General features: G+C 42.2%; 1 protein-coding gene across 6 annotated transcripts in view; it reads left to right on the forward strand.

The window, feature by feature from the left end:
* ITPRID1 (ITPR interacting domain containing 1) overlaps nucleotides 1-20,193 on the forward strand; it is a 79,801-nt gene that overhangs the window by 30,710 nt on the left and 28,898 nt on the right. For all 6 annotated transcript variants that reach the window (XM_065583728.1, XM_065583729.1, XM_065583727.1 and 3 more), the window contains 2 exons: nucleotides 3,315-3,904; nucleotides 5,434-5,488. In XM_065583728.1, coding sequence (XP_065439800.1) covers nucleotides 3,315-3,904; nucleotides 5,434-5,488 — 645 coding nt within the window. The remainder of the gene's footprint in view (nucleotides 1-3,314; nucleotides 3,905-5,433; nucleotides 5,489-20,193) is intronic.

The raw sequence follows: 20,193 nt of genomic DNA on the forward strand, positions 1-20,193 counted from the left end.
AGAGCTGATCTGAAATGAAGCATTTCAGTTCAACAAACCAAGATGACATGAACCAAAATTAAATATTTCATTTTGATTTTCAAAAGGGTAAATAAAAATTTAGATTTTGCTTAATTTTTTTAAATGGAAATATTTTTGCAGAAACCGCATGTTCCATTTAAAAAACATTTTGTTGGAAAATTTCCAGTCACCACTAAAAACGCCAAAGGCCCCGTATTCATTTCCGTGATGGCCACTTATGAGATTCGAAATCCTTATAGCACAGTCTTCTAGACAATTTACCTTGGGACTTAGGTAAAGATAAACTAAAATGTGGTTTTTTTTCCTCTCAGCTATTTAAGACCTGACCTTACAAATTCTTAGACACTGACCAAATTACACATGCAATATAACTGAGTCAGTGGGCTTGTTTGCAACATAATTATCCTGAGACAATTACAACACAACTGCAAATTCTGGTGTCTCATCTCTATTCCTTAAGGCAGGGGTAGTCAATTATTTTTTTGTCAAGGTCTAAATTTCTTGGTCAAGATATAGTCAAGGTCCAGGCTCCAGAGAAAATAATAAGAAAACAATAACAATAATGATAAGTAGTAAATAAAAAGATTTCGGGGTTAATTCAAAAAGCATCTGGTGGTCTGGATTTGGCCCGCAGTCCGCCTAATGACTACCCCTGACTTAGTCTCATCTATATTACAGATTTCAGCTGTGTTGTACATAGCTGTGAGGATAACTGTACTGTTATCAGGATCTCACAGCTATAATGTGAATAGGCCCCGATTCACATGAGTAGTCTAATTGTCTTCAGTGGGATTGCATGCCTGGGCAAGGATTACTTGAGTAAGGATTGGCAGAGTTGAGTCTTTAGTATTTAGGAAAAGAGCTAAAAGCTCTGTAAGTAATGTGGGCTAAATTCAGACCTGCTCATCTTATTCACGTTTAAACATTACTCCTGGGAGCGATCCCACTGAAATCAATGGGGTGGCCTGCATGGGGAGGATTAAGCAATGAAGCAATGTTAGCCTGATGTGGTTCCTCCAGTGACTTGGTTGAAATCGGTGCAGTTACACAAGGGATGGATTAGATTGTGCATTGATTTCATTCACAATTAGTGAATTATTGTTTGCTTCTCTTTTTCCTCATCATTTGATTCATTCATTAGCTATCAGAAACTGAGGTCGTTTTTGACACGTTGTTTTGCTTTTGCAATCTATATCAAACTATAAAAGGTGGTTCTGATTTAAATTAGAAACGTTAGACCATTCTGTCACTAATAATTCAGAGGAGATTAGAAGTTGGCATTTTTACATCCTGACACGGTTAACAGCCTAACAATGTACAATACTGAGGATATATGTTTTATTCGGTGAATATGTGATGGCATCATTGATATGCAAAGCCATGAATGGCTCATACCATCATCCCAAACTCATGCCAATAAAACCTTTATATCACAAAATACCACTCTGTACTCTGTCTACTGATAGATCCAATTACTAGTTTTTAACCAGAGCTAGTGAGAGCTTTGTCATCGTCCTTAAAAAGACTTTGGGATGGCAAAATCCTCCTCTGAAGTTAAAAATCAGGCAGTGTTTGGAAAAACATGAATCTTAGAGAGAAATGGTAACAGTCAGGAATTATATGTCTTGATACTGGTCCTCATGCACAGGCCCAGCTCAGATCCATGTTAAATATCCCCTTGTTGTCTAATCATCAGTGAAGCGGCTTCAACAGGCAGCATGCAGAATATATGCAATAAATTTGGCTGCTCACTATGAGAACCGGAAGCCAAGAATGTTAGAACTTTGCCATCTATTCTCCTTAGTGAATTTCTCAAGGAATCAGGAGCCCTTTTGACATTTTCATTGCCTCAGGAAGGGTTTGGGGCACAATATACAGACAGAGGTGTTGTAGCTCCTTTTATCAATAACCTGACAACATTTTACAATAATGGAAAACTCCAAAATTCTTTGGTTATTTTTTTTTTTGTAAAACAGATGAAAAATTAAAACATTTCCCTTTAGCTGTTATGCTGTGGAATAATATTCGCCAGCAAATTACAGAGACTTAATAAGCTTAACAAGCTGTGGGAACCTTATGAAACTTCTGTGTGTGTGCATTCTGCTGTGTCTGTGGAGGACAATGCACTTCTTGTTTTCTGTTGCTCTGAAAACAAGAACAGAGCCTTTAGGGATTGTATTGATTAATACAGTGAACTATTTATTGAAATAAATTACAGTACTTAATCACTACCAGCTAAAGGGTTTATACACTTACGGAAGTCTTGGATGACAGTCAACTGTAAATATTTGAGAACTGATCTGATACCTTTATTCACAGTGAGTAGCACCGTACTCTGAGTGGACCAATTGAGCTCAGTGGGGTGACTCATAGTACAAATTGCTATTCAGTCTTAATACTGGAATCAGATCTGGCTTATGGTATTTGAGAACTTGAGGCTTGATTCTGCAGTGCTTACTTATGCTGAGTAGTATTAACACAAGTAGATCTAATGAACTCAGTGAAACTGTTTCTATAAGTACTACCTGATTTAAGAGTTGCACAATCAAGCCATTATAACCCTGATCCTAAACCCATTTGAAGTCAGTGGAAAGACTGGTTGATTTCAGTGAACTTTGGATCAGGCCCTTAATGTGTTCATTAACAGTGAAAAGTTTTAAAATTAATTATGCTCCAGAAGGTAGTCAATTGTTTCAAATATACAATTCATCTTAATTCACATACATGTAACATGCATGGCCCCAATTTAGCAAAGCACTTAAGCACATGTTTATCTTTAAGCATCTAAATCCATCCCTTTTCAACAAAACATTTAGGGAGTGATTCTCATTTACATTAAGGGCCTTTTAAGTCCGTGTTAACTGCCAGCATGGAGTATAGGGCCCATAGTGTAGTTCATAGTGTAGGGCCAAAGTTCAGTTTAAGCACGTTTAAATTCTTTGCTGAATCTTTGAGTCTCAAGTTAGGCTCCCAAAGCCATATTCATGCATCTCTCTCTGTACGCCCTGCAAATTTGGGTTGCAGAACTTTGGAAACCACTCTTCAAAATTTGGCCTTTAAAATATGGATAAAAAAGAATCCATAATAAAGGGATCTGGAGAAGCCCTAGCATTCATTTCCCAAAGCAACCTGTTATTTGAAAAATTCCCAGCCTCTCTGAAGAAAAGCAGAGGGGAAAGGCTGAACCACCGTGACAACTGTGTGTAACCTGATAGCGTTAGTTTAGGTCATGACCGCATTATTCTTTTCTGTTTTAACAATGGGTCTTTTCATCCCTTTCCATCAAACTGAAGGACGTTTTCGACAACTGGAAGTCTTGGATCATGTGACTAGTGCCTTCTCCTCTTTGCTGAATGGTGTTAACACCCAGCAACAGAAATCAGAGGAGAGTAATGGGGAAGAAAAGAGCATGACGGACATTGAGAGGAACAAAGCTGAGGCCACACGAGCCAAGCGGAGAAGGCTAGGTCATCTTCTGAGAAAAGCTTCTAGACAGGCAACAATACTGCAAAGGAGCGCTCAGGCTTCTGGAAATTCAGAGTCATTCAAGGATAGAGAAGAACAGTCTCCCACCTATGCTGAGATGGACCGGCGCACAGCAATCAGGACAGGCTTTTCTGAAAATAATACCTTGGTGGGTCTGACAGAGGAACAGTCTTCCACTGAGGATGATGCACTGACATTATCACAGCTGCCACAGGCGCCAACAGGGAAATCTCAGGTTTATTCATATATACCTATAAAGCAGCCCCAGCTTCCTTCTGCATCGGAGATGGCTGTCAAAGACAGACCAAGGAAAGAGTTCAATTTGCTCTTGACCCACACACTCAGAAGGGTGTCTGGTCTAAAGGGCAAGCCTCCAGATTCATTTGAAATGGAAGAGGTAAGGCAGATTTCAATGTACTGTATAAGGACAATGTGCATGTACAGATGATAAATACAAGTGTAGATCTGGCTTCTCTCGTCCAGGATGAGAGCTAAAGTATAATGTTTTCTAACATCATATGCCCGCACCAGGGAGAGAAGCCAGATCCCTTTCTCTGTGTGTTATAGACTGTTTAAGATTTTCAATTTAGGTTAAAACTACTGTCAAAAAATTTGGCACAGGTGTTTCATAAAAAAAATCAATGGTGTCAACAAGTACTGTTGTATAAAATGCCAACGTGCTTTCCAGCAGTTGTTCCTTAAGCTGTGTGTCCTAAAAACAAGCTCATTCAAAGCAATAGCTTGTCCTCTGATCCACATTCCATGGCATGGCTCTAGTCCCTGATATTCTGCTGTCAATACATTTTAGGAGCAATGGGAAGCAGATCAGAGTCAGTATGGTGCAGCATAACCTGAAATGTTTGTCAATCCTAGTCTTATATAAGAACAGTGTGCAGTTGCAACAGTGGGATCAGCTGGAGTGTGTCTGGTCCCATTGCTGCAGAAAGAGGTCCAGAAAGGCTACTGCCCTATACTGGCAATTCTAATAGGATGCACAGAGGAGCAGGCTTATCTTTCCAGCCACCCAAAGACTAAAGATAGGGGAAGGAGGCCAACAATTAGGGTCTCCCTGAAGAACCAAGGAAATGGGGAGAGGAAACAGCCAGCAACCCACTACCGACATTTGGAATTTGAGAGAGAGAGAGAGAGAGAGAGATGGCATGCCTCCTCCGTAGAAGATGGCAGCAGATTAAGGAAGGTTTCCACTTTCAAGGGTCATCTTGGGGAGGTGGGATTCTGGATCCATGGAGAGGAGGCTCATTCATCCGAGTCCTGTTTCAAGTTTTTCTTTTGCTACAAGAGTTTTGTCCCAGCCTACGTTTATCTATATGTCCTACAGTGGCTAAGAAAAATGCTAAGCCCTGACTGCAAGGCTGGGGTCGTGGTGTTGTCCTCCCCCATCCAAGCTTGCAGAGAAACACATGAAACACTATTGTACCTTCTGAGGCAGTGTGGTTCAGCACAGTGGATTAAAAGGTCCGAACTAGCCGCATACATTTTGAAGAGCATCTAGCACAATGGAGGCACCAATCCCTATACGGGAGGTTTGGGTGCCTCTCTAAATACATTCTCTGAGCAAAATCCTGCCCTTCCTTACACCTCATTGCAAGAATTGCGCCCCATAGTCTGATTTATGCTAATAAAGGCACATTTTCTGAGGGGCATTTGTTTGAGCCAGTTCAGTGGCAAGAGCTTGAATGTATAGTATAGGCGTAGGGGGGCCTTTGTGCATTGATAGTTAAATATGGGAGTTGGGGGGTGACCAGGACTAGATCCTGGCTTAAAATACTAAACAGTAATACAAACAAGAGCCACCAAAAGAAGACTTAACAATATTTCAGTTGGAAATTCTTAATTCTAAAAGGGAAAATAGACTTGTAATAATAAATAAGCTGGTTTTGCTTTTGTTTGTTATTTTTGTCTCAGATCCAGAGCTTTGAGGATGAAACTCCAGGGGGAAATCTTCATGACAGCACTTCAGGTAGGTATTAAGAAAAAATGTAGCTTTAAAAAAAATTATTTTTGCTGTGTATTTTTTCTAATTTCTCATCTCTTGCAGAAAGCATTCTCTTGCTGCTCCTACCATCTATGCAGTTTGGCTGCACAACTATAAATGTGCCAACCAAATGAGCATTCCGCGTAATAAAATAATGTGACTTGCAAGTACGCACACCAAGTCAAAGGGGCTATATGTGTGTATGCCTAGAGGTCTGCTCATACACAACTCATTGCCAGGCTGGGGCCTATGTTAAGTGCTTAAAGGGTTAAAGCACAAACTGCTGGACCGACGTAAAGTGGAAGTGTGTCTTGACATCCTGTGGGAGGACCTGAGTTTGAGTCCTGAGTTCTTCCTGCTAGAGAGATGGATGGGAAGTACTGGAGAAGCAGGCTGTTCAGCTTCCAGAACAGGGAATGTCTAGCAGGGTTCCTCCCTCTAGTTGTAGTCAAAGCAGCAATGACAAACTCCAGAGCAAGGGAGAGTCATTATGTGATTGAGCTTGAGAGTGGCAAGGAACAGACAGCAAGGAATAAAGGGAGAAATCCTGGTGGGCCTTACCATATCGTAATAGAATGATATTGATGATTTAAATGCAAATCCATATTTAGTCACATAAATAACTAGCCTGATATCCATAGATGCAAATCATCCATAGACTCATAGACTTTAAGGTCAGAAGGGACCATTATGATCATCTAGTCTGACCTCCCGCATGATGCAGGCCACAAAAGCTGACCCACCCCCTTTCCCTTGACTCAGCTGTTAAAGTCCCCAAATCCTGTGATTTAAAGACTTCAAGTTGCAGAGAATCCTCCAGCTAGCGACCCCCACCCCATGCTGTGGAGGAAGGCGAAAAACCTCCAGGGCCTCTACCAATCTACCCTGGAGGAAAATTCCTTCCCGACCCCAAATATGGCGATCAGTAGAACCCCGAGCATGCAGGCAAGATTCTCTAGCCAGACCCTCATTGACCATTGATACTATTTACCAGCGATGGCACGCTGTTGATTAATTGACTAAAATCGCATTATCCCATCAAACCATTCCCTCCATAAACTTATCTAGCTTAATCTTAAAGCCAGAGAGGTCTTTCGCCCCCACTGTTTCCCTTGGAAGGCTGTTCCAAAATTTCACCCCTCTGATGGTTAGAAACCTTCGTCTAATTTCAAGCCTAAACTTCCCCATGGCCAGTTTATATCCATTCGTTCTCGTGTCCACATTATTACTGAGCCAAAATAATTCCTCTCCCTCCCTGGTATTTATCCCTCTGATATATTTAAAGAGAGCAATCATATCCCCCCTCAGCCTTCTTTTGGTTAGGGTAAACAAACCGAGCTCCTCGAGTCTCCTTTCATACGACAGGTTTTCCATTCCTCTGATCATCCTAGTGGCCCTTCTCTGTACCCATTCCAGTTTGAGTTCATCCTTTTTAAACATGGGAGACCAGAACTGCACACAGTACTCCAAATGAGGTCTCACCAGTGCCTTGTAAACGGAAGCAGTACCTCCTTATCCCTACTAGATATACCTCGCCTAATGCATCCCAAGACCGCATTGGCTTTTTTCACATCCCATTGATTTACCCAAGAGTTGACATCTCCAAAGGTGACATCTTGGTGGCAGTATAGTCAATAGCACAAGTCCCGTTGACTGCAGTGAGGCCAGGAGTTCACCTCAAGTGCATAAGCTTCACTTAGTAAATGCTAGAGCTGATCAAACTATTTGCAGTGAATAATTTATCAGACAGCCTTTCTTTCTGTTTCCAAATGATCTGTGAGCAGGTTTTTGTTTGAATGGTGTGTTAGTTATACATAATCGTTCAATAAACACTGTATGTGGGTGTATTTCAGCTTACGGATTGTTCGTTTTGGTCCTGTCTTTGGCTGTTCACGATAGGCCTGATCCAAAACCCATTGCTATCAATGGAAAGACTCTCAAGGGTATGTCGACACTGCAATAAAACACCCGCAATGGCCCATGTCAGCTGACCAGAGCTTGTGGGGCTAAAAAATTGCAGTGTAGACATTCAGGTTCAGGATGGAGCCTGGACTCTGGGACTCTCCAATGACCAGCCTGAGTCTAAATGTCTAACCGCTAATTAAACAACCCCACAGGCCAAGGCCTGTGAGCCCTAGTCAGCTGACACAGGCCAGCAACGGGTGTTTTTATTGCAGTGTAGACATACTCTCATTGACTTCACTGGGCTTTGGATAAGGTCCTCCTGTTTGCTATTCATGGTGTATTAATCACCTCAGTTACATGGTATTGTTTTGTTTCTGCTTCCTGAATGACAACTGACTCTTTATAAATCGAGACATGCTCCCACACCAATGCACAAATAATCTGCATACTGGTATTCACACAAAGAACAGTCATTCCCCAACATTTGTGCAAAGAAAACCTCATTTGCACAAGTATTCACAGAGAGTGACCACATCCAAACCAATTCAGGATTTGCTAAAATGCTCACAAATAGAGTTTCCTACTATTTGTCCAGCTCCAGTGAATTACTGTACCATGCAATGACAAATAGTATTAATTTCCGCAGATCACATAATTATACTCTTCTCACTAGGTACCCTGCATTCTGGCCTAAAACACAGAAATAAGCATGGTCTTAGTCGAGATTGCATGGTACAGTATGTAGAATGTGATTACTTTGCCTATACTGACAGCAGTGCTTTGTCATCCAGTTAAATGGCCAACCAATATCATATAAGTAAATAGTACAAGTATTATACTAAGCAGGGGTTGGCAACCTTTCAGAAGTGGTGTGCTGAATCTTCATTTATTCACTCTAATTTAAGGTTTCGCGTGCCAGTAATACATTTTAACGTTTTTAGAAGGTCTCTCTCTATAAGTCTATAATATATAACTAAACTATTGTTGTATGTAATGTAAATAAGGTTTTTAAAATGTTTAAGAAACTTCATTTAAAATTAAATTAAAATGCAGAGCCCCCCAGACCAGTGGCCTGGACCCAGGCAGTGTGAGTGCCACTGAAAATCAGCTCATGTGCCGCCTTCAGCACGCATGCCATAGGTTGCCTACCCCTGTACTAATGTCTGTGACACAAGGTGTAGTTCCAAAATGTTATTTCAGCATGTGATTTAAATTCTGGTTTTTCTCTGTTGTTATGGTATTATTGATACTTGTCTTAATTTCAAAGAAGACAATGTAGGGCCAGATCCTCTAATGTATTTAGGTACCTAACACGGAACTGTGGATTCCACTGGGGGCAAAGTACCTAGAACATTGTACCACTGAATCTAAGTCCCCTTTGTGGATCTAACCTTAAGGCCCCAATTCAGCAAAGCACTTAAGTATATGCTTAATTTAAATTGAATAGTGATGAACTTAAACATGTATTTAAAATTAAGTATGTCCTTAAGTGCATTCCAGGACAGGGACAGACTTAAGCACATGGTTAAAGCCACATGCTGAAGTGCTTTTCCAAATAGGAACCTAATTATGGAAAACAGCCCCAAAAGTGAATTCTAATGTAGACTGTAATCTCTTTGGGGGCAGGGACTGTCTGTTACTGTGTTTGTACAGTAACTAGCACAATGGGACCTCTTTCTCAGTTGGCCAGCAGGATCTATTTTAAGAAACGTAAGTTACAAGCATCTGAAAATAGGGATGGAATGGAAACTGTTCCAATCCATTACCTCTGGATGTAGTGCTAGGTGCTGAAGAAGTAGGGCTAACTAGCAACAGAGTATTTTGCATAAATGGAGCATATTAGAAATGGGTGACTTATTGAAGTACTTGCCCTAAATGGTCTTTTCCCTTGGTTCTGTAGCCTGGCCTCAATTTTAGTCCAATTGCTTAATTTTCTACACTCCCCATGAAAGCCAATTCCCTGTCTGCTGCGTGCCTTCTTTATATTTCTCCATAATGTAGCTTTTGGCTGTTTAAATGCAGCAGGCTTTATGATAAAGCTTTTTTTCTTCTTCTGTTCTCTTTTGGCAGAATGCTGAGACTTAATTTTAAAAGACACTCAAACCCCCAAACATCCCTGAATGACTTACAAGGAAAACAGTGTTTTCTAGCTCTGTTTTTAAAAAAAAATACAATTTTTTATTAGGCAATTTTATCATTGTTATAAATAAGTAATTGTACTGGGGAGAAGGGATAATCCTTATTTAATTAAATTCATCTATACTCCCAGGTTGGCAGCAACCAGACATATGTGAGACTAATACCCACAGCCTGCCTGTATGCATGTGCAATTAAAAATTCGCTCTACAGTAGCACTGGCAGTTTAGTGTTGCTTTTGGCATTTACAAATTCTTTTATTTTGTGACTTTTTTTTTTTACCATACACATATGCTGGAGCAGATGTTGCTTATTTGTTGTTTATTCAAATCTGTAGGCTCTGGCAGCTAACTCCATTGTTCTGTAATGAAGCTTTATTCACTGTCCTGTATTAGGACCCAGCAAATGCATGACAGGCAGAGTTAGCTCCCAGCAGGAAGCTATAGTTATTGCTCTTACTTATTGGCTGTTTATATTCTAAAGCTCACAGTTGAGAAAGCTGGCTGGGCAGTGCAAGGGACTGGTGCTGTTGTGTTCTGAGGGAAATAACTCCACTGTATCTTTGCCCTGATGAGGTGCAGGCTTGCATGTAAACTCATCTGTTGCAGGGATTTCATATTCGATACTTGACAATAGAGCTGTTCTCTCTCTCTACCCCCCATCGTTCTTTCCGTTTTCAATTAGCCTCTGTAAAGTATTGGGTTTAACTAAAGGATGTTTCGGTGTTGTTCATGCCCGTTAACTCAGCACGTGTCTGAAGATTCATTTGCAACAACGTCTATTATGGATGCAAGGGAACTGAGGTTTATTTTTGTACAATATTGTATTCGTTCACTCCCACTTCTTTCTTCTTTACTCCTCAATGCCTTTCCCCATTAGGGGAGCCACACTATTGCTATGCAAGGATTCCAATGTGGTATTGACCAAAGAAGGACCTGCTGATCCCTGAAGGTTGTGTGCCAACATAAAGGCATTAGCCTGCTGGAAAACCTCTTTGTAGCCCAAGAGGCAATCAATCAGAGAAGTAACCACCTCCATCTGGCACACTGTGACATGGAAACTCACTATTAGAGCATTCGTGATTCATCTTGTCCCAACTAATGGTGCCAGGGATCAAACTATACTCCGTCTTCGCAGCAGCTGGGAACATTCTAGCTTCCCAGCATGCTAAGCTAACACATTAGCTCCTGTGACTTATCAAGTAGCAATTCTTTTAATTATCACACCTTCACTCCTCCTACCCACCAACTCCACAGACAGTGTGGCACCATGGGAATATTTCCAGAATGCAATCAGTATTTTTCTTAATTGACTGTGTTCCAAGAGTGTGAATCCTGTTTATTCTTCATTGTAACGTGCATGGCATTGATTGCTCCATGCCACCACAAGTACGGGAAAGGAATCCACATTTATTTCCATGTTTCTGCTAGCATCAGGATATTCCTGTTGCCTCTCATCATTTTTAATGTTTCGCAAAATAGTAACAACATAGAGCCAGCTACCATAGGAAAGATTCCTTCTCGCCAGCAGAAGGGGGTAACAAGGTAATTCAGAGTCCTGGTTACCACTAGAACTGTCACACTGTAACCATTTACATTGTGGTCCTTAATTGTCCCTACTCTGAACAGTCCTGACAGGTCACCTTAGTGTAATAATGACTGCCAACAAATGGGGTGAGAGAGAGGGAAATTAGAGCATTGCTGGTGGAAATCCAGTGATGGATCTTGTTGCCTGTGACCTAAAGGGGGCTGATTTTCCACTCTGCTACATGGGGTTTACATTGGTGTAATTCCCTTAACTTCAGTGGAATTATATCTGCGTAAGTATGGCGTAACGGGGTGACTTGGTCCCAAATATTTTCTATACTACTGTTACTTTGCTGTTGTGGAAGATAGGTCCTGTCGTCTGTGATGACCACTGTGGAAATGCTGAACAGTGAAACTCTTCTGGGTGGCTTCTTTCTGCTCTGAGGAACTTAAGTTCTTCACAGAGAAGTCCTGACTGATTCAGAACAACCTCTGTGGAGCTAAGGTCAAAGTGGATACTGGAGGAACAAGGATTTACTGTGCTGTCCCACCCTCCAAATGAGTCTTATGCAGTATTCTAGTTAGAGGTTTTTAAGCTATTGTAAGCTATTGTGATTTGGACCTAATCCCTCCCTCAGAGAGGGAAAGCTGCAGGGAAGTTGCAAACAAATTGTGGTCAAACATACTTAAAAAAATGGACACCAATATTGTTACTTATCTGTACAGTGGTAATGCCTATGAGCCCCATTCATGTCCTGAGCCTTTTCTTTCTGGCTGAGATCACTGAGAAGGCCATGATGGGTCTAATCCAAAATCTGATATCCTGAAGTCCTTAAATCCCCTTCTAGTCAGGCTTCTGGCTGGACTATAGCATGGAAACAGAGCTAATAGCATTGGCTGATGAACTTCACATCAAGACATCCATGCTGACCTTTCAGAGGTTTTTGATACCATTTAGCAGAGAGTGTTACTGGACCTGGCAGGGAAGTGGGGGATTTTCATTCTGTTTGGGGTGATTCTATAGGATGGTGTCGAGTGACTCCTCCTCCTTCATCAGGGCACTCGGCTGTTGAATCCCACAGGAGTTCAGTCCTGTCATTTCTTTTTATTCATGTCTCTATGCAGTTGCCACTTGGGGAGATTGTGAAATAATATCTGCAATGTCATCTGTATGCTGATGACACTTAGCTCTACATCTCATTTTCATCAGAACCAGACATCACCAGGCTCTCTGAAGTTTGGCAGGGATTGGAATATGGATTAAAGCCAATTGGCTGAAGCTCAATCACTAATAAGATGGAGGTGATGCTGGCTGGCAAGGAAAAATACTGGGAGGACCTGGCAAAGTCTGAAGCTGTTCCATCAATTGAAGGAGGATAAAAGACCATTGCCAAAGTGGGCTGTAATCTCAGGGTTTAGCTAGATTAATCACTTCTCTTAGACTCCCAAATTGTATCAATGGCTAGAAATAATTCTGATCATGCATCACTAACTAAAATATTATGCCCTTTCCTCTAAAAGGCAGATCTCACATTGCTCATTCACACCTTCATTATTTCTAGACTTGCCAATGCAGTCTGTTTATGACTAAGCAAGAAAGCCACTCAGAAGCTCTGACTAGTGCAGAAAGCAGCTGCCTACCCTCTGAGTGAGATCGGTTGTCAGAGCATATCACACCTGTGCCCTGGATTATTCCCAGTGAAAATGTGTGAAATTCAAAGTGTTGGGCAGTATCACCACACATAAAATGACCCCAACCCCTGATACCTTAAAGACAATACACTCTCGCTCTGACTCTGACCCAATTGCCTTTAGGGTGTGGCTGCTGGAGCCAAAGATGAAGCATTCTCAGTAAAGAACCCCCACCTCTGAAGTTTGCAGAACTCAATTCTGGCCTTTCTAGTAAGTTGCAACATTTTGTTCACTAGAGATTGTTGAGAAATATTTTTCCCCCATCAAAATTTTTAATTAAACAACATTTTTTCCATTTTCATCTCAATTTTTCTTCTCCAATTCTAGGGGGGTTGGAAAACACACAAAGGAATACATTCATTTGTTTTTTATAGAAAACAGAATTTTCTTCATTTTAAAAGTTGTTCTAGAGAAATTTTTCACCCAGTTCTGCTCCTCACCAAGGCTTTCTACTAAATGTGAGCTATGAAAGCATGTGCTCTTAGATAGAGAGAGCTCTAGCCATTTCACTATTTTCTAAAGCATAGGGCTCATGAGGAACATGATGCCAAGCGCCTAATTTCTCAGGTGTTTTGGGTGGGAATAGGTTGAAGGCTGAGGGCTATGGTGATGTGCTAGTTATTCTGCGGTTGTTCCATGGCTAGTTTAGAGGATGTTTTATAAATTTATTTTTATTCTGCATGATGTAATCTTATGAAATGATTAGAGCCTGGTATAATCACTTTTAAATCAAAATAACTAAATACATTTTGTTCCTTTTCAAGTTATGTGAGGCGTGCCCCTATACCACAGTGATGGGTGCCTTATAAAAATGTGATAATAAATAATAGCATGTACAGTGGGAGGCAGAAAACAGGAGAGAAAATTGCACAATTATCTACAATATAGGCAGCATATAACTGAAAATGTACATCACATCTTAGATGTATCAGTGTTATCTGTGATTACAGAAAGATAAACAGGCCAGACTGTCTGAGAAGGAGGGTAAGAGGGTTCTTCTTTGGTAAAAGTAGAATAATTATACAGCAATATCTCTGGGGACCCTGGGTGCCTTGAAGTTTTCTGTTCTTGTTATAAGCTCTCTGGGGGCAGGAACTGTCTCTTTGCTCTGTGTTTGTACAGGCCCTAGCTCAACGGGGTTCTTGCCTATGACTGGGGCTCCTACGCATTACCAAAATGCAAATAAATAATAATAATAATTGCGTTTGGTACAGGATTTTGTATGTTACCAGTAATTTGTGGTGGATCACAACTTCAACATGAGTTAACAGTGCAATGCTGTTGCAAAAAAAGCAAATGCAGTTTTAAGTTGTATAACAGAGGCATAGCCTGCAAGTCACAGGAGGTGACAGTACTGCTCTGTCCAGAGCTGCTTAGGCCTCAGCTGGAGTACTGTGTACAATTTTGGTCACCAATGCATAGAAAGGATGTAGAGAGAATGGGAAGGATACAGAGGCAAGTGACAAAGATGATAAAAGGGATGGATTGCAAACCATATGAGCAAAGGCTGTAGGAACTGGGTAGTTTGGAAAAGAGGAAATTGAGGGGGAACATGTTAGCAGTCTTCAAATATTTGAAAGGCTGCCCTAAAAAAGATGGAGAAAAGTTGTTCTCTCTTGCCACAAAGGGAAGGACAAGAGGCAATGGGTTCAAACTACAACATAGCAGATTTAGATTAAATCTCGGGGAAAAACTTCCTAACTGTAAAAATAGTAGGACAATGGAACAGGCTGCCTAGGGAGTGGAAGCTCCTTCACTGGAGGTTTTCAGAAAGAGACTGGACAGCCATCTGACTTGGATGATTTTTAGACACAACAAATCCTGCATCTTGGCAGGGAGTTAGACTAGATGACCCTTGTGGTACCTTCTAACCCTATGATTCTGTAATATGTGTATGCTAATTTAAACAAGAATCTCACTTAATCCAAATGGAACAGAAGACATGGAATTTATCTAGCTAACCTGCATTTTGAATAAGATGTAACTAATGCATAGTGGGGCACATAACCCAGTTTCCTATAATGTGGGTTTCAGATTAAAAGATTTATCTAACTTCTACTATAGTTTTGTTTAAAACAAAGATCAGTGGAAGGGCATTAATGAAAACTGTAGTTTATTCCAGCACTGAAAACTGAAGTTATGGTTTGTCTGCTGCTGCCACCTGGTGATCATTCTCCTATGCTGCTGCATGTTGTTCTGTTTGTCAGGTCTAGTCATATGGCGATGCGCCTAGTTGGGCAGCCCTTACTCCAGTGAGAAATTCCATTGAAATGGGCATTCCTAGAAGGCGACAGACTATAAACATGAGAGAGGGTTGTAGAATTAGGCCTCATATTGTTTCTATTTAAAAAGTAAATATAAACAAAGATTTGCTAGCACCATCTGATCCGTACATTTTTACTTCGGCAGTGGGGAAAATAAAGTTTTTAAATGCTTCAGAAAATATATTTGAATCATAAACATACTGTTTTGTATTTCAGTGACACTAAGTGTGCATGGCATGGATATTGATAATCAGAACAGCTGAAAAACAGCCCTTTAGAATAAAGGCAGAATGTGCAGTTGTGGTAGTTTTGCACTCCACAATTTTGGCAGTGATGTGGAGTTGCCCTGCAGATGTGCAACACAGGTTAGCGCAAGACATTTTGGTCACATACCTGCAGGGCTGGCCTTACCATGAGGCGAACTGAGGTGGCCTCCTCAGGTGCCAGACTGTGTAGAAAATTGTGTCTGCTGCTGGTGCACATGTATTCTCTCTGCTCTAGATGCACAGAGGTGGTGGAGTGCTGTGCTGGAGGAAGGAGGGCACAAGAGACATAACAGCAGGCAGGAGAAAAGGTGAGAGGGAATAACAGAAAGCAGCAGGAGCTGCAGGGAGAGAGAGGAGGAGGAGCCTCTTATGTACCTCTCTAGCACCCCCAGGAGCCTGGACTGATTAACACCAGCTTCTCAGGGAGCTTCCTGTTTCCTGCTGCTTCCCTGAACCCACTTGAGGAGAACAGGCAGTCAACCAAAGTAGTAGGAGCCAGTTAGGCCCTTAAGACGCTGATATCTTCCCTCACTCAGGCCTGCTACCAGCCTGCTTATTTGTCCCCTTCAATGGAGTGTTGAGAGCCACTATAGCTGGCACAGAACAGCAGTCATGAGTGAAAGAAGAAAACGCCCCTCTGGGGCAGCATTCAGAAAAAGAAAGAAAGCAAAGGAAGCTTTTCTATCTAAGCAGGAAGGCGCTCTCCTGAGATACATAGACACAAATGTTCACAGTGAGCCTTCTGGTCCCAGTGAGGATGTGAGTGGTGAGGAGATGCCTGATCTTCCAGTTAGTCAGAGTGCAGGTGACCTGGCAGTTACTGCAGCATCCATATCTCCATCTCAAATGGATGTAACCATGCATATTCCTGAAGAAAAGTGTAGATCAAAGAAGAGTGTGGTGGAGGCGCAAGAAACATCTGCTGTTGAATTTAGTTCCTTAAGTCTAGATGATCCAGGACTGTGGACCCACTTGAGCAGTAGCCTGAGGGACTTCCTTGTACTGCATGGGCCACAGCAAGTGAAAATTGTTCTCCAAAGACAATGAAAATAGAAGTTTCCATCCAACACATTACTGGTGTGAAATCCCCAATGGTAACAAAGTATAGAGGCTATGGCTTATGTACTCAAAAACCCAGAATGCTGCATACTGTTTTTGTTGCAAACTCTTCCCTCTAATGTTCCAGCCACATTGGATTCTACAGGAACAAAGGACTAGAAAAATCTGGCATGCCATGAGAAGGCAGCAAATCACCAGAGAGCATTCTATAGGTGGTGGAAAGAGATTGAGATGAGACTAAGGTTAAAGGCCACCATAGATGATCAGCATCAAGAGAAGATTGCATCAGAGTCTCTTTACTGGTAAAATGTTCTGAAAAGGCTCATTGCCATTGTAAGAATGCCTGCTACCCAAAACCTAGCACTGCGTGGCACTTCAGATCAGCTGTATGTGCCAAACAATGGAAACTTCCTTAAAATTGTGGCGCTGATGGCCGAGTTTGATGCTGTACTCCAGGAGCAGCTAAGAAGAGTCACCACCCAAGAAATGTACACACACCATTACCTTGGAAAAACAATTCAAAATGAGATCATACTGTTACTGGCAACAAAAGTCAAACAGAAGATTGTGGCAGACCTGAAGTCAGCAAGATATTACTCTGTTATTCTGGACTGCGCACCTGACATCAACCATACGGAACAAATGACTTTAATGGTGCGTTTTGTAACAACAACAGAACCTAGTGAAAATGTCCCTACAATAGTGACTGTCAGAGAGCATTTTCTAGAATTTATTGACATTGATGATACTACAGGAGCTGCTATGACAAATGTGCTTCTTAAAAAGCTGGAAGATAAGGGAATAACGATAGCTGACATGAGTGGTCAGTGCTACGGTAATGGTGCCAACATGAGAGGAAAGAACAGAGGAGTGCAGACATGGATCTGAGAGTTAAACCCTTGAGTTTTTTTGTCCCATGCAGTTCTCATTCATTGAACTTGGTCGGCAGTGATGCAGCATCAGCTTCTAGTGAGGCTGCTGAATTTTTTAATGTAATTCAAAGCATATATGTATTTTTCTCTGCAGCAACTCATCGATGGCAAACTTTGAAGCAACATCTGGGAACATCCTCTCTGATACTGAAACCACTGAGTGCCACACGATAGGAAAGTCAAGTGGAGGTGATGAAGCCTATCCAACACCAAATTGGGAAGATAGATGCCATTATGGAGGATAATGCTATGACAGGAACTGTTTGTGGGAGAACAGTGGCAGAGGGAAATGGAATCACCAGAAACATACATAACTTCAAATTTCTGTGTGGTTTAGTGTTGTGGCATGACATATTGTTTGAAATAAATAGTGTAAGCAAGAGACTCCAAGGTGTTGACCTTGATGTATCTGGAGCAATGGAACAACTGGACAAAGCAAAGTCATACCTACAGTCTTACCGGTCAGATGAGGGATTTCAAAACATTCTGAAGAGTGCACAGAAGTTGGCGGAGGAACTTCACACTGAAGCTATTTTCCCACCCATTCAAGAATACAAGAGTCACCGAAGAAGATGACATTTTGATTACGAGGCATGGGATAATCCCATAAGAGATCACCAAACAACAATTCAAAGTTGAATTCTTTAACCAGGTGCTAGATTGTGCAATACAGTCAGTTGAAGAACGTTTCATGCAGTTGCCAGTGGAGAACGCAGCTTCTCCAAGCTGAAGTTAATAAAAACAAATCTACACTCCACAATGACACAGGAGAGGCTGGTTGGCCTTGCAACCATCGCAGTAGAGCATGAGCTGGCCCAGACTGTGGCCCTTCAGGAAGCAGTTCAAATCTTTGCAACCAAGAAGGCACGGAAAGCACGACCTTGATTATTCAAATAGATAAAATTGCCAGTGTTTACTATGCAGACAAGAAACGTTACATTTGCTGTTCAGGCATTTGAAAGTTAAGTGTTACTTAACATTTTTGAACAAGGCATTTTAAGTTGTTAGTTCTCCTTTATTGGGGTAGGTAGCAGAGCAGTATCATGAGAAGAGTAGAACAGGAAGAAGGCAGAATTGAGACCTTTCAAAGTTTTGGCCCAAGCGAGAAGGCATGGGGGTGTCATTTGAGCTTCCTGCCTCAGGTGCCAAAATGTTGTGGGCTGGCCCTGCATACCTGAGGACCCATATGCTCATTTGTAAGCTGTTTATATTTTTGTTTTGTATCCAGATGCTTAGATTAAATATTTTCTTGTACTGTGCAAAAATCCAATGGACTGCAAAGAGTCCTCTGCTCAGATAATAGTTGGAAGCCCACTGTATATCTGACAACAGGTAACTATTCCAGGGGAATTTTACTAGATTTGGTTTAGCAGTTCGGGGAACAGAAGTATGTGAAGTATCAATCAGTCCAGATACAGGTGATTCTTTATCCTTTATTCTAGTTACTTTAACCTTCTCCAAATGATGTTCTGATAGCAGTTAGGTTAGTGGTTTCACTGAGCTCCCTGCCCATCATGCTGAGCAATATTGTCTCATGGTTTCCTTGTAGTCTCTCCGTCGGTCTGTCTGTATCTCTCATCTCACAGTTAGACAGCAAACTTTTTCGGGCGGGACAGTGTTTTTGTTCTTTGTACGGTGCCTAGCGCAGTGGGCTCCTGGTCTGTGACTGGGGCTCTTATGCACTATGGCAATACAAATAACTAATAAGAATAATCTGATCTACTCAGCCCTGATCTAGCAGGTTGGTTCGGAGATAGTGGGACTGTAGAGGGGCGGACTCACCCCTGCGGAGCCTCCTGCTGGTGACTCTGGGAATTAGCTCGATCCAGCCTCCAGAGCACCCTCTGCAGACTGGTGATCCGCCTGTCCTCTGGCCCTGTCTCCCTCCCAGGACCCCGGTGCCCCTTTCTCTGGGTGCTGCCCCCTGGCAGTACACTCCTCAGTACTTGGCTTCACAGGGGGCACTCTCACAGTTCCATATTGTCCTGGGTGGAGCCTCTTTGCTCCAGTTCGGTAGGGGCACTCCCTTCTCAAGTGTCCCCGTCGCCCGCAGGCGAAAGAGTCTTTAAGTCCAAGCCCTGGCCTCTTGCCCCGGGCGCCTGGTCTCTTATAGGGTCCGGGTGCCCACTCCCATAGCAGCCAGAGCAACGCCCTCTGCCGCTCAGCCAGATGAGCCACCCAGGCCCTCCAGTAACTGCTCCTCTTCTCCACCATTTTAGACTTGATCCTTCTTCCAGGCTCTCAAGTCTCTGCTCCGGGCAATAGTCTACAGTCCTTGCCCTGGCCCCTTGTGTCAGGGGCGGACTGCTATGCTCACATTCTCCACCACGTGTAGAGGGGCGGACTCACCCCTGCGGCGCCTCCTGCTGGTGACTCTGGGAATTAGCTCGATCCAGCCTCCGGAGTGCCCTCTGCAGACAGGTGGATCACCGGCCTGCAGAGGGCACTCCAGAGCTGGAATGAGCTAATTCCCGGAGACGACCAGCAGGAGGCGCCGCAGGGGTGAGTCCAACACCTTACAGGGACATAACTGGGTAGGAATTTCCTGTTGATAGATGCTGTAGGTAAGGTTGTATTGTGGAGAAAGATGACATACAGACCTAGCCAACGGTATAACGGAACATAAATGGGGCAGAGACACCACAGGAATCTGCAACATCAGATGTTGTCAGTAGGGTTGGGGGGGTATAAATGAGGAGTAGTCAGTACCTATTCCAAAGTTAATCCAGCTAACTTTAGTAGACTCTTTTGTCCATCCTTCAAGACAAAAATCTGAATTTTAGGTATCACAATGTTGTGTCTTGACATCATGAGGTGCAGTCCTGCGGGTAAATATTAAGACTGACATTTTCAAACTTTGTACCTAAAGTCAGGCACCTAAAGTGACCTGCTTTAAATAGGTTATGGGGG

Source organism: Chrysemys picta, chromosome 2, assembly GCF_011386835.1.
Source record: "Chrysemys picta bellii isolate R12L10 chromosome 2, ASM1138683v2, whole genome shotgun sequence".
In the NCBI taxonomy this organism is placed as follows: Eukaryota; Metazoa; Chordata; order Testudines; family Emydidae; genus Chrysemys; species Chrysemys picta.